This window comes from Electrophorus electricus, chromosome 2, assembly GCF_013358815.1.
Source record: "Electrophorus electricus isolate fEleEle1 chromosome 2, fEleEle1.pri, whole genome shotgun sequence".
NCBI lineage: Eukaryota > Metazoa > Chordata > Actinopteri > Gymnotiformes > Gymnotidae > Electrophorus > Electrophorus electricus.
The window spans coordinates 26,925,833-26,938,875 of NC_049536.1; the positions used below are offsets into that span (position 1 = coordinate 26,925,833).

At 37.7% G+C, this 13,043-nt stretch overlaps 2 protein-coding genes across 2 annotated transcripts; both read right to left on the reverse strand.

The window, feature by feature from the left end:
- Positions 1 to 6,238: 6,238 nt before the first annotated feature.
- fkbp7 (FKBP prolyl isomerase 7) lies at positions 6,239 to 8,212 on the reverse strand. Its single transcript, XM_027021988.2, has 4 exons — positions 7,933 to 8,212; positions 7,602 to 7,753; positions 7,005 to 7,132; positions 6,239 to 6,884 (listed from the first exon to the last, which is right to left on the reverse strand). The coding sequence occupies exons 1-4, from the start codon at positions 8,151 to 8,153 to the stop codon at positions 6,723 to 6,725; spliced, it is 663 nt and encodes a 220-aa protein (XP_026877789.1). The 5' UTR covers positions 8,154 to 8,212; the 3' UTR covers positions 6,239 to 6,722.
- Positions 8,213 to 8,586: 374 nt separating this feature from the next.
- On the reverse strand, positions 8,587 to 12,130 carry LOC113584828 (collagen alpha-1(IX) chain-like). The gene is made up of 14 exons (XM_035534457.1): positions 12,121 to 12,130; positions 11,866 to 11,957; positions 11,738 to 11,779; positions 11,551 to 11,577; positions 11,378 to 11,449; positions 11,185 to 11,250; positions 10,896 to 10,922; positions 10,751 to 10,795; positions 10,065 to 10,100; positions 9,879 to 9,959; positions 9,596 to 9,692; positions 9,211 to 9,323; positions 8,911 to 9,033; positions 8,587 to 8,818 (listed from the first exon to the last, which is right to left on the reverse strand). Exons 1-13 carry the CDS (start codon positions 12,128 to 12,130, stop codon positions 8,923 to 8,925), a joined length of 819 nt encoding a protein of 272 aa, XP_035390350.1. The 3' UTR covers positions 8,587 to 8,818; positions 8,911 to 8,922.
- Between the last annotated feature and the right edge of the window lie 913 nt (positions 12,131 to 13,043).

Consider the following 13,043-nt stretch of genomic DNA (forward strand, 5'->3'; position numbering starts at 1 on the left):
GGTAAAATGTTGTCTTATAAATACTCATCCACTGTATTTATTTCCCATTGTGTATATGCACAAAACAACTAATTGTCAGGCACATAAAGCTAGTCATTACTTGGTAACGTGTAAGCGGGGTGATACAGTTTTGGTGTGAAAAACCCATGCTGTTATATTGAATATCAGCATGGTTAGAACGCTTCTTAACCAATCAGTTTATGAGGTCGGAACTAACCGTTGTATAATACAATATAATCCCAATAACATGATTCCAGTTTGAATAGACCATTTAGGATTATAAGAGAAAGAGAGATTTGCACTGGATGAAGGGGAGAGGGAGAGAGAGAGCTTTGCACTGGAGTGAAAATGAATAAAATAGTACTTGACTCTCATCTTGCAGGACAGAGAAAACATACCACAGTCTACAGCAAAAAGCCATTTTCAATAATCCATGATAATTACTAGGTATAAAACAACCAAGCATGATTTCATGCTTTTACAGTGGAAGAACTGAAGTAGGTTATTTTTCAGCCCCCTCCTCTATCTTGGAATGGTTTATTCCAGAGAACTCCCTCCCCCACCCATTCCCCCTTTACAAATAAGGGTAAGGAGTCTCACTGGAAGGGGAGGAATATGCGTACTCACTCAAAGTGAGAGGAGTTTAGAACTAAAGGTGACATGAGTGTGGTGCCGTATCTTTGTTGTCCATCTCCCCACATCTGTTTCAGGAAAACCGAAGACTTTTTAACCACTACTTCAAAACAAGGGGAAAAACTGAGTCAAGCTAAAGAATGGATTTAGATGTTTATTATTTCACCTTGTGTTTACCTGTTTCGAATACAGCGCTAATAAAGTAGCTTTGCTTACTTAGAGCTTCCTGAACTCTGTGTAACCAGGGTCCTAAAGTTATTTACTAGTATTATTGCATTATTTGTATTTGTTAATCTGTACACTTCCATTCATTGTGCAGTTGGGAAAAAATGTTGCTCTGTAGGATATGTACTTAGCATCAAACAGCCCGACTCTCTTTGCAACTGTTTGTTTCTACAGTGTCCTGTATGTCTCTAAAGACGCAGCTGTTACAATCATAAATGTGTCTTAGGCAAATGTTATTTCTTGTTTTTGAGGGGGGGCTGATTGATGAGTAGAGGCGGAGGAAAGGTGGCCCCAGGAGGCTGTCTTACAAATATCTGATGGCTGAGTAATGACAGCCAAGGAGAGCATTATTTATATAGCCCTGCCCAGCTGCTGTTCCCACATGTTTGCTGCACCTTCTCTGTAGCGTGCAATGGCTCTTTCCTTAAATGCCAGGTCTGAATTGGCATGAAATTACTCAAATTGTCTTCGGAGTGCCCTGGAAATTTAATTTGCATAAATTAGCATATTATATATACACCATAATTATAGTTTGAATTGTGCACACTGTTGTATTAAGGTAATGCTAAACTGAACAAAGTTTTCTGAACATGAAGCAGTTATTCCAGTTTTTTCCCTCCACAAAGACATGCAGTACACGGAGTACTTTGTCATTACTGGCCAGCCTTTATGTCCTGTCTGGAGAGGGAGAGAGGGAGGGAGGGAGGGAGGGAGGGGGGGGAGAGAGAGAGAGAGAGAGAGAGAGAGAGAGAGAGAGAGAGAGAGAGAGAGAGAGAGAGAGAGAGAGAGAGAGAGAGAGAGAGAAGAGTAGAGTAATGGGTTCCCGGGGATGGGGGGTGGAGGTTAAAGCTGTGCAGTCATGATAAATGTCAGTGGATGACCTCAGCGCACGCTGAGATCTGCTCTGCATTTTGGACTCAAGATGGTGGGCTAATTAAATGGCCTCCTGGCAGACGCAAGGTCTTGGCTCAACACTGGTGGATGGAAGTGAGCAATACAGGGTGGTGTTGGTGTCATATTGCTTTTTCACCATCACATTCAACAATGTAATCAAAAAACAAAAACATGTCTACCACTATGAAGAGTGGATATATCTATAATTCAGAGGGTTTTCTATACATTTAATCCAAGTTAATTTAATGTCCTCTGTGTTGCTGGATTTGTTTTGGTGTTGATGAGTTGGTAGAGACATTTCTATAGTCTTACTTGTAAATACTTGTAAATAAAGTCATTTTAGAGAGTTTTGCTAATGTTGAATAATTGAACGCACAAGAATTATAAAAGGTAGTTGAAACAAATACCATATCTCACTTGTGAGGCTAAACAAGAAACAGTGTCAGGATTTTTTATTCTTATTAGATTTGGGCTTTTAAAAAATACAACCAAAACAAATGACAATGAAAAGAGAATACTGGCTTTTCCCTTATTCTCCTCTCTTATCCTTTTCCTTAGCCTTAACGTCTCCCATGTTACTATGGCTAAGTATTTGCACGAGGTATTGACGTTCTTCTATTGCTGACTCAATAAAGAGTGGACTTGTTTCACTCATACGTGCAGACATGATTTTTGGTTCACATATGTGAAAATAAACACTGGTCAGCTTACTGAGTCCCATGAGCAACTGATCTTAACAGGATCAAAAAGATGCAGAATGAGAAAAAAATGCAATTCACTAATTGCAACTGAATGTTGAATTGGCATGATTGTAATATCCTTGATAAAAGCTGATGAAAGCAACAGACAGTGTCTATGTAAAAGATGACCACACTTAACTAATCTGCACGGCTCTAATGTACATGTTGTACTTGAGGTCTTTCTGCATGTCCGTGTTCACATTTTGGGTCAGCTTGTTGAAAAGTTATTTTTGTTTGCCATCAAGGCATTCCAGTTCATTTTTAGGGTCAACTTTATGCAAGTTTCCTTTTCCTTGTTGGTGTAGTACTTTATCTAGTATGTTTTCCTCATTAAGCAGGATATATTTAATGAGGAACCCCTTTTGGCCACAGCATGAGTGCACATCAATATATTATAGTTACAAGAACAACTCTGTCTCTGGTTTCTTTAAATGATTGAAAATGGGAAAAACATATCTTGTGTCTCTAGGGGCATGTTTTTCAGCAAATGCACATTTGCAGCCCAGCTTGTCAACTTTCCCAAAAGAAACTGGCCTTGTCCTTGCTTTCCCTTTTTTATCCACCAGAGGCACATTATTATTTTATTATTATGTTATTTCAGTCTGTACATTGCAGTTGACTGCTTTATGTTACACTCTAGCAAATGTATGTGGAATAAACATATTAAAGAAATAACATTCCTTTGTAATGAATGTTATCTTGTTCTTCAAGAATAGCAAATGGAGCATATATCTGACTTTTATTGTGTCTTCCTCTTTTTCTTGTTCAAAGTTTAGGAGTGAATTGAATTATTCTACATATGACGCTCATATAATGAGAGTGAGTATTTAACAGATCTATTGGGGCTTGCTTCTGAAACTGTGCTGAATCTCATAGTATACAATAGAAGTGTTCAATCTCCTACAAAGACACTTTGTGATAATGGGGTGGGTTTTCTGGGACTTTTTTCTAAATGCTGTTGGGTTTTGAGTTTAACACATTCCGAAGGGGTGCAGCAAGCGAATTCTGAATGCGTGAGAATTTGTCTATACAGGCCAAAATTTGCATAAAGAAGCCAATATTCTAACACATTAATATTTCAAATTCAATGATCAACCATCTTAAATATTACTTTTCTTCATGCTGAGACACTCCTGGTGAAACCTGACTACATTCTAACACTCTAAATCTATTTAGGATGTGTTCACTCTTTAAATGCTATTGGACAACACCCTATTAAACCCATGGGAACCTGGGGTGGTTGATGTGTGGTGTGAAACAAATGATCTCCTTTAACCTAGCACTCTTCTGGTGGACTTTAAGTAACATTTACTTTGTCAGACCTGTAATCACCACAACCACTGGATATCCCAACATCCCACAAAACGACTGTATGTCAAAGGCCAGTGACAGAGGTTAAAGGGGAAGTAAAATGGGACTCGTAATAATATCAGAACTGTTTTCATCTGTGTAAATGAATCAGAAAAAAGCTGTTGTTGAACAATTCTGGTAACCTGAAAGAGAAAAATATCTGCTAAGGCGTGTCCTTTTGTCGAATTTATTTTCAGACTAAAGCATGCTCACTGCATTTCAGTGTTGCTTCCTCTTCTCTTTGACCTAACCCTCCCCCACCCATGTCTGGCTCTGCTCAGAATGTTGGCTAGCATGTTGCTTTTGTCATGTCTTTGGTTCTAGTAGTGGGGGAAAGGGAAAGGGGTTTGGAAGCTTTTACTTACATACAGGGAAACCCATTGCAGCGCAAGAGGGTCGCTGGTAAAGTCAGCTTTCTGCTCGTCATGAGTTCTTTTTCCTTTTTTTGTGGTGTTTGCTGATTTCATATTGGGAAGGAATTGGTTCAGCTGTTGCTGAACATAAACACTTACAAAGATGTGTCCCCTTGTTCTGGTCTCCTCATCTTTGCACCACAGGTAAATGCTCGTCATTCTTTGTAACAATAGAGGGTCTCGTTTCTAACTTTTAAACAGAGCTCAAATAGTATTCTCGCTTCAAATGAAGACATTTCAAGATAAAGGACAGTGTGTCATAGTCATGAAAGAAGATATATTCCAGACAAAACCAGTTCCAGACACTTGCACACAAAACCCTTCAAAAAATCTTAAACTCAACACAGTATATGCCACTTAGTAACTGATGTTTCTGTCGTTATACCTGTCTTTCAGTGTTGTTCATCCCCTCTCACTTACACACCCAGTTGTGCCATTTTAATTTAGCACATTCATTCTGCAGCTGTTGCATATCTTATTGCATCTGTTGCATTAGAGAGCCACCTAGTGAATGTATTTTGTATGTATTGCATTATGTGCAGAACACTATTTGCAGTTCTTGAAATACTAACCTCATTGTCAAAACTTTAATGGCAATTCCCAAAAGAAAAGGCATTTTCTCAAAATACTTCCACCACCCAAGCAAATTAAACTCTTAAACTCTCAAAACATTCTACACATCATCAAAACAAAGTCAATCCTTCTAATAATCCTGTAATAAGATTACCTCCCTTTAAGCATTGCAATCATTGCATAACACTGACACAATACATGCTAAGTGTTCACACCAAACTGGACTTGTGTAGATATAGCTTCTGACAATACTTAACCACAGATATGCCCACCCACACAAATAGTACAAAAGCATGTTTCTTAAAATACATAAATTCAAATTTACTGATAAAAAATACTTTGGCTATTGTGTCACAGTCAAGTGAGAAGTATTAATTCAGATGTGTGTATATTTAACTGATCCCATAGAAATGACCACAGTGACTGTAGTGTCTCATTATGCCTCGGGTCCCTCTTCTTTGATAAGCCACTTCATTAAAGCCACATCTGATGTCCATTTCCCATGACACAGCAGGAAAAGCCCTCTCTTCAGCTGTCTTCAGCCCTCACAACCAGTATCCACTGCATCCAGTAAAGCCAGAGCTGTTAGCCAGACACCTTCAGAATGCAGTTGTGTTAAGGCCGGGGAATAAGGGCTAGGAACTCCATGGACATGCATTGGTGGGCAATAAACCATAATTTGACAGGACATGCTCCAGTAGGATAGGGTTTACAGCATCTATGCTTATCATAATTTTACTGGGGAAGTCCCTCACTGAAATCACAGGTCTTTTTATGTAGAAAGACAAAGCTGACAACAGTAGAGTTTGGACTTGACCAGCATTTCAGTCAAATAAAAATAATGTCTACATAATGACAGTTGCATTTAGTGTTTTCTAACACACATGCATCGCTGTTTGTGTGAACATAGTGAGGACTAAAATTGTTGCTTAGTCTGCAACAAAAATTGTCATTTGAGAATATTTTGAGAATTTGGTTATCAATTTGCAAAATACAAAGTGATTAATGCAGTGAGCACAGGACTTAGTTTTATACTTAGTCTTTTAAGGATTTCATGTGTGATATACTTTTATTCATGATTTTAAGTGGTCAAGGGAAACCAAGTTGTTCTAAAGTGAATGACCAACACAATAATTTGTATACTTTAAGGTGCTGTCTTAAATTTATTTCTTTATTTATTTAAGTAGTTGGGTGGGTAAGAATGTTTTGCTAAAGCTCCTGATTGTTGTTACTGTCTGTTGTTACTGTCTGTTGTTACCGATCAACATCAGTGTTCAGAAAAAAAGGAGAAACGTCCCCCATGCTGCCGTTACTCCTCTCACTATGATCTGACCCATGAACTCATCTAATAAAGACATCCACCTTGTTACTCTCTCTCTGGTGAACTTAAGAGCAGGGCCAGTTCCAAGAACATATTTAAAAATATTTATATTTAGCCATTGTGACATACATCAGTTAATGATACTCATTTGAACTCTCTACTTGCTTTTTGGATGTCAGTCATTAACTGAAATGTCAAAATCAAATTTATAGCTCCTATACAATGAGGCTACGTTCCTGGAGGAAAACAGTACTGCAGAGTTCAGGGGACTCTTTGCTGGATGACACCTAAGCAGATAATATTGTCCTCCAGAGGTGATAACACTGCAGTACAGTGACCCTCCTAGTACCACCTCCACTGTTCTTTAAGCTCAAACCCTTCACAACCCGTACAAGTGTGTTGACTGTGCTACACAAACACAATTACTAAAAAAAAAACCCCCCAAAAAAACACTTTATTAAAAGTTTATTAAAAGTGTGTGTCACAATAGTGGTGTTTTATTAGACCCCTCCTCCTTAGGAATGTCTAGTGCACCAACACGTGAAAATGTGTAAGTGTAGTTTCTAATGGTGGCTACAGCTCATCATGCTCATAGACGTTGTACTCCTGAAGTGACAAAGTTCCATCTGTGTCCTTGTCATTCCTGGAGAACACATCTGTAACCACAGCATCAAAGTAGGACTCTTCTTTCTGCACATTTATCTTCTTCGCTTCCATCTTCAAGTGGTCTTTCACCTGAGAGACAAGCGCAAGAGTGTCATTATAATTGTAATAATGTCATTATAATAAAGTCATTATAATGGGGCCAGAAACACACTGACGGGTAACTGCATGTGTTCATGTTATTTAGCTGACCTCTTCCTTCGTCAGGGTCTGGTCATTGTTAATGTCCATTTCTTTAAAGGCTTCCATGCTGTGAGGACCACGGCGTACATGCAACAGTTCCACCTCGAAAATCACAGTGGCATTGGGTGGTACAGGATCTGTGGTGATGAAAAGAAGAGTGGACAGAAACAACCGTGAGAAATGGTGGGGTGAAAAGAGTCAAGAGACAAGAAATAGATCATGCCGAAATTAGGAATGGTTTATCATATGAACATTTATTAAACCTAATATGGCTGGATTCCATAATCAAGTCGATTTATGTTGCTTGCGAAGAAACAAGCATGGCGCCCGCTGTCGGCGAATAAGTTTGAATGTAGGCTAATTATAGGGTGTTTTCTAATATTCTAAAGTATTATTGTTGTTGTTATTGATTTACAGAAAAAAAGTGTTTTTTTATTATGATGATTCTATGTTTGAGCATAAAAGCGGTATCTCTCAACAGTACATAGATCATTACGTTTGTTTCCATTCACATTTATGAGTAGGTTTAAAAAATGCTAACTGCTGCTACTTGGAACCTGGCAATTGTCGCGGGAATCAAGGCGATGGTCAAAGCGGCGAACTTACTTTTCCCCTTCTCCCCAAACGCTAACGAGGGAGGTACTGTGATTTTTCGTTTCTCGCCAGGACACATGTCTTTTAGCCCCATATCCAGACCTTTTATCACCTCCCCGATACCCAAAACAAACCAGTGCGGACTGCCGTTTTTGGCGGAGCGACTGAAAAAAGAGGAGACGATGATGCAAATAAAAGTGTATAACTAGACACAGTCATAAATTAAGTATAACATATTTGCAAACTAATTCCGAAAAATTCGAATTACTTAACCACTGCATGGCTCGGAATTAATATATTAGCTAGGTAGCTGCTAATGTTTGTTTGCAGAGTAATGTTTTACCTGCAGTAAAACTGAGAACCGTCCTTTGCAAGATATCCATCATAGTGTGCGTGCAGCAAGTCTCCCTTCTTTGTTTTCTGGGTGCAGTTTTCTGGGACAAACAAAATATCCACTTTTATATCAGCGTTTGATTCACTTGCATAAATTAAGTCGACGAAGGCATTTAGGATCTGAAGGCACAGAATAAAGTACATAACAGACCGCTCGGACATCTTGCACATATGACTGCGTGGCAAAGCTGTCGGGCCTCACAAATGACGCGGCATCGGCGCCGCCCGAGCTCTTCCGCAAAGCCCCTCTGTCTTCACGAGAACTGAAGTGCAACCCTTCCAGAACGAACGTCAGACGGTAGGCTATTGATATGCGTATGACAACTTAAATAACGGTAAAAACGTGCAGTTTGCATCTTTTCACACAGAGGCAAATGTGTTATGGACTTAAAACAGTTCCCAACATTTCAGTCGAAAACTCCTGAGATTTGTTAAAAACAACAACGTCAATAGAAAAACGCCCAGTTTGTCTTCAATGGGTTACTGCAGTATTATTCCAAAAGGATGAGATCGATGGCGTTCATAATCTAGATTTATCCTCTTTATTAAATGGATCAGTTGAGAAAAGACGCACAGACATTTATTTAACATTTATTTGTACTTTTTCTGTCACGCAGGAAATATATAATAAATAGATCAGACTATTTTTCATATGAGCTCATAGTTTAAGATGCTAGAACAGGAAAATGCAAACAATTTGATACGCTTGTTTTTGCAGAGCTATAATTTTTGCAAATCTTTTCCTACATTTACATTTTTCATTTTCATAAAATAAACAACATTCTGTGACAGGAACAGTGAGAAATAAAAACTTCATTCATCCAAATTGCAGAGTCCTGCAGGCATAGAAAAAACAAACATTAAACATTTATTAGGAGTTTGAATGCGATTCTCACTTATTTAATATATCAAGTAAAAACACACTGACCTGCATATTGCTCTAATCAGAGCCCATGAACACATGAAGAATGAGAGTGTCTCTTCTTAAAATAATCGTATTTTCTAATGAAAAATCTGACATATCCTCTTCACTGTCCACAATATAGAGGTGCTACAACATAATATGTGGGAGTTAGCAAAGGAGGTGGTGCTATACATAAAAATATTAATATAATCAAGCTTTTGCCAGTCATTATGGTCTAACTGTGATCATTAACTATTTACTTATGGTTATGCATGATTTTGAAAAATTGTCTCCACTTTTATGAAGGTGATTTGCAGAACTTACAGATTGTGGATGTATTTTGTGATTTGGCTCAGTAGTATTTGCCCAGGAGCAATTGCATTCCACTGATGAACCCATTACCCCCTTTTCTCCTTGGTGCCCATGTATTAAATATACTTAAATAAACAAAAACAAACAAACAAACAAATAAATATCAAATCATTCTTAAGAGCCATAACTTTGTATACTTCATACTAAGTGAGGTTCTGGTTTTCTGAAGCCCTTACTGATACTGGCATACCCATATTGGCAATGGTGTGACAAGTATTAGAAACACCCTCTTGCTGTGATCGCTATGCTATTATGCTGGTACTATGCTTTTGTAAATTACTGTTCTTCTTCTTGTTCTATATATATATATTTTTAATAAAGAGCAGGTGTACAGAACCTCGTCCTGGTAGTCCATATCGCCCGGCTGGTCCTGGTCTTCCCATTGCACCTGCATGGCCACCAGGTCCTGGTGGTCCCGAGCTACCCTTTATCCCCTATTAAGTATTCAGATAAACACATGCACTTGACCAGTGGTCCTCGGTGTTATCCACAAAGGGCCATTGTGCTTCCCAATTAAACCAGAGTCTTGGCTAATGATATTTATGGATTTATGAATAGACTGAGTTGTGTAGGATCCAAACCTTGGACCCACACCAGACGTTTGTGTTCTCCACACTCACTGTTTTGCCTCGTGCTCCAGGAACTCCTCTTGAGCCAGGCATCCCTGACAGTCCTCTGTATCCCTTTGGACCCCTCTCACCCTACAATATGTTACTGTGTGAGACAATATATATTTTGGAACAATCCATCAAAACAAGAGAAATTATTCAGAAAATGATGACTGTAAACAGATTTGAATGAGTCACCTTTTGCCATTTCAGGCCAGGATAGCCAGATAATCCCTAGAGCAACAGGCACAAAGTGAAATACAGAGTAGAAAATAATGTAAAGTGTCAATGAGGGTTATTGGGTTAATTCATAGTTTTCAAATTCTAATAGCTCAATGTTTTCCCCTTCTCTATGGTACTGTAATACATCTGTAATTTGCTTTCAAATTGGTTTAATGTTATCCTTATGGACGCATAATAGCAACCTAAAAGATGATTAAATGGTGACTTTGTCCAAGTTCTTCGCCAGAATTTCTATTTGATGTACATTGGGCATTCGTTGTCTTACCCACACCAATCACAAGACTAATGTCACTTGTCCATCCCACATAAGATTTTAATGAAATTATTACATTTTGAATCATCTCTTGAAGAATCTTCTTGAGTCTAAGATACTTAAACAAAAGCAAACTAGCAAGTGAAAGCTAACCAAGTGTGCCAATTATGGTGCCAATTACATGTATTTAATCTCAATGTCAGCATCAATAGGTTGGTACATCAATCCTGATTCCCTTGTCTTGTGTTGCTCTTTTGCTTGCACGGTGTACATCTGTTTGGAAGGGTTAGCAGGTTGGAAGTCCCTGGGTAATAGCATGTGTTTAAGAATAGAACAACTGTGCTGTGCTGCACTCATCCAAGTGCAGAATCCTGGAGTAATTACATACCTTCACACCTACAGCTCCTGGATCACCCTTTAACCCTTTCTCTCCCTATTAACACCACCATATGAAAAATGTGGTTTAGAATACCTTAAATCTCTTTTTGCATATCAAATAAACATTCTTACAGTGGAAAATGATTAAAAGTTACCTTAACACCATTACGTCCTTTCACACCCTGAGAAGAAAACAATGATTAAGGGAAAAAAAATGGATTAAGGAATCATTTTTTGATTAAGAGGAAGTTCATTTAGGTCAAATATAAAAGCATACCAAATACATTGCCTGATAATGAATTAAAATTGCACTGACCTACTTATGAATTAATTTAAGATGACACAGAGAACTTCTGATTCCAGTTGTTAATGTCAACTTCGTTAATGATGACAAAGGTCTCACTTAACAGTGACTACTGCAGCAGTTACTATTAAGCGACTCACTTCATATACCCCAGGGAACCCGTCCTCACCAGGTAGACCCAACCAGCCTCGTGCTCCTTTTTCTCCCTAAGATCATTAAAAAAGATTTAAAAAAAAAATCTTTAAAAAATCACACTAGCATTGAAAGCAACCCAGAGAAGTTTAAAAGTGTAATCTGTGCTCATGGACATAATTCTAATTAGGTCATGTTGACCTTTTGTCCTGGTGGACCAATGGCACCAGGGCCTCCCAGAACTCCCTGTTGACCTATTTCACCTGGTTGCCCCTGTAATGAAAGGCCATTGATCAAAATTAAAAAATAAAGAAATACTTATTCTGAATACTTCACTATAATGATCTAAGATTATTAGAATTACTCATTCTTACCTTCTGCCCTTTAGGTCCTTCATTTCCCTTTGTATGAAAAAAGAAATAAGAAAGTGTGTGTATATATATATATATATATATATATATATATATATATATATATATATATATATATATATAACAAATCTTATATATTCTTTTATTCTTATTCTAATATTTGTCATATTCCATACAAAGTAGTTTTCACCTTTTCACCGTTTGCTCCAGTTAGATACTTTGTTAAATTAACCTGTGAACAGTCCAGAATCTCCATTAGAATGTGAACAGACGGAAAGCTGAGCATTTGTATGTTAGGATGGATTTCTGTTGTGTTACCCTGAGTACATCCCTTTGGCTGAATGGAGGAAAGGGTGGCGGTGGAGGTGGCACAATGCATACTCTGTAAAGTGGCAATTTACAAGCATATTCTTAATCTAGAAAGAAATAGAGTATGAAATGTAATTAGGAAACCTGTTATTATACAGTCAGTGTATTGATGCATACTGTTTCTGTAAATATAACACTTTATAAAATAAAATATAGAACCTTATAAATGCAGGAATATGTATGTAATATGATCATCTTACTCACCACAGTGCATAATGTACAAATTTAATGGAAACATTAGAGAGAACAATAAATGTCAGATGAATACTGGACATGCATTGTATTTTGTTGATGTCTAAAGCAATTCTGCCAACTGTGGAACATTTTGTCAGTTTTATTAATAGTCATCTTTAAAACCACAGCCTACTGTCCTTGATCAGATCTCTTAGTTATTTCTGTTATGCAGTTTTTATGATGCACACTATACATACACATACACACACACATACACACACACAAACAAACACACACACACACACACACACACACATATATATATATATACACACACACAAATAGAACTCTCTACATACCTGTTGTAGCAGATAGATGTTTGCCGAAAATGATTGTTCTTGCAAAACCGATCTGCAGCACAACTATAATTAGCCCAATCATCTTTTTTTTCACCCCTGCAATGGCCAGGGACTATTTGAAAATAGGTTCTGTGTGATATTTCTGCAATTAGTTACCAAACCAGTTTCAAGGTTCCTCATTTGTTGTATGCATCCAGAACATGTATCAGAGAACCTACCACCAAAAGATAATATTGTCTTCTCATTCTCCATCAATCAGGACATATATAGTGTGTATATGTAGTAAAAATGCAGTTAATTTCCATTGTCTGAAAAAAGAATTTAAAATATTTTTTTATGTTTGGATTTTGTATCTTACCTTATCTTGTGCTTCTTTTAAGCCTCTCGTCAAATTACATCTATGTGGGGAGTACAATCCATTTATCAGGCCTGAGTGCTTGCCCGGAAGAAACCACTTGTGCCAGCACTAGCTTGATAATGAAAGAAGTGCAACTCAAGCACTTTCTTGTGGCATGGAAATAATTAAAGTGCAACAGTTACCTAAGAGTCTGTTTCTTAATTAACATCCGTCTAGATTGTTTGTTGCACAGAACA

Coding starts and splice junctions, on each gene's coding strand:
- fkbp7 (XM_027021988.2), bottom strand. CDS start 8,153: ATGTGCAAGATGTCCGAGCGGTCTGTTATGTACTTTATTCTGTGCCTT. Junction 7,754..7,932: donor GGTTCTCAGTTTTACTGCAG/GTAAAACATTAC, acceptor CTCTTTTTTCAG/TCGCTCCGCCAAAAACGGCA. Junction 7,133..7,601: donor GTTTGGGGAGAAGGGGAAAA/GTAAGTTCGCCG, acceptor TCATCACCACAG/ATCCTGTACCACCCAATGCC.
- LOC113584828 (XM_035534457.1), bottom strand. Junction 11,251..11,377: donor TTGGTCCACCAGGACAAAAG/GTCAACATGACC, acceptor TAATGATCTTAG/GGAGAAAAAGGAGCACGAGG. Junction 10,923..11,184: donor GGTTCCCTGGGGTATATGAA/GTGAGTCGCTTA, acceptor TTTTCTTCTCAG/GGTGTGAAAGGACGTAATGG.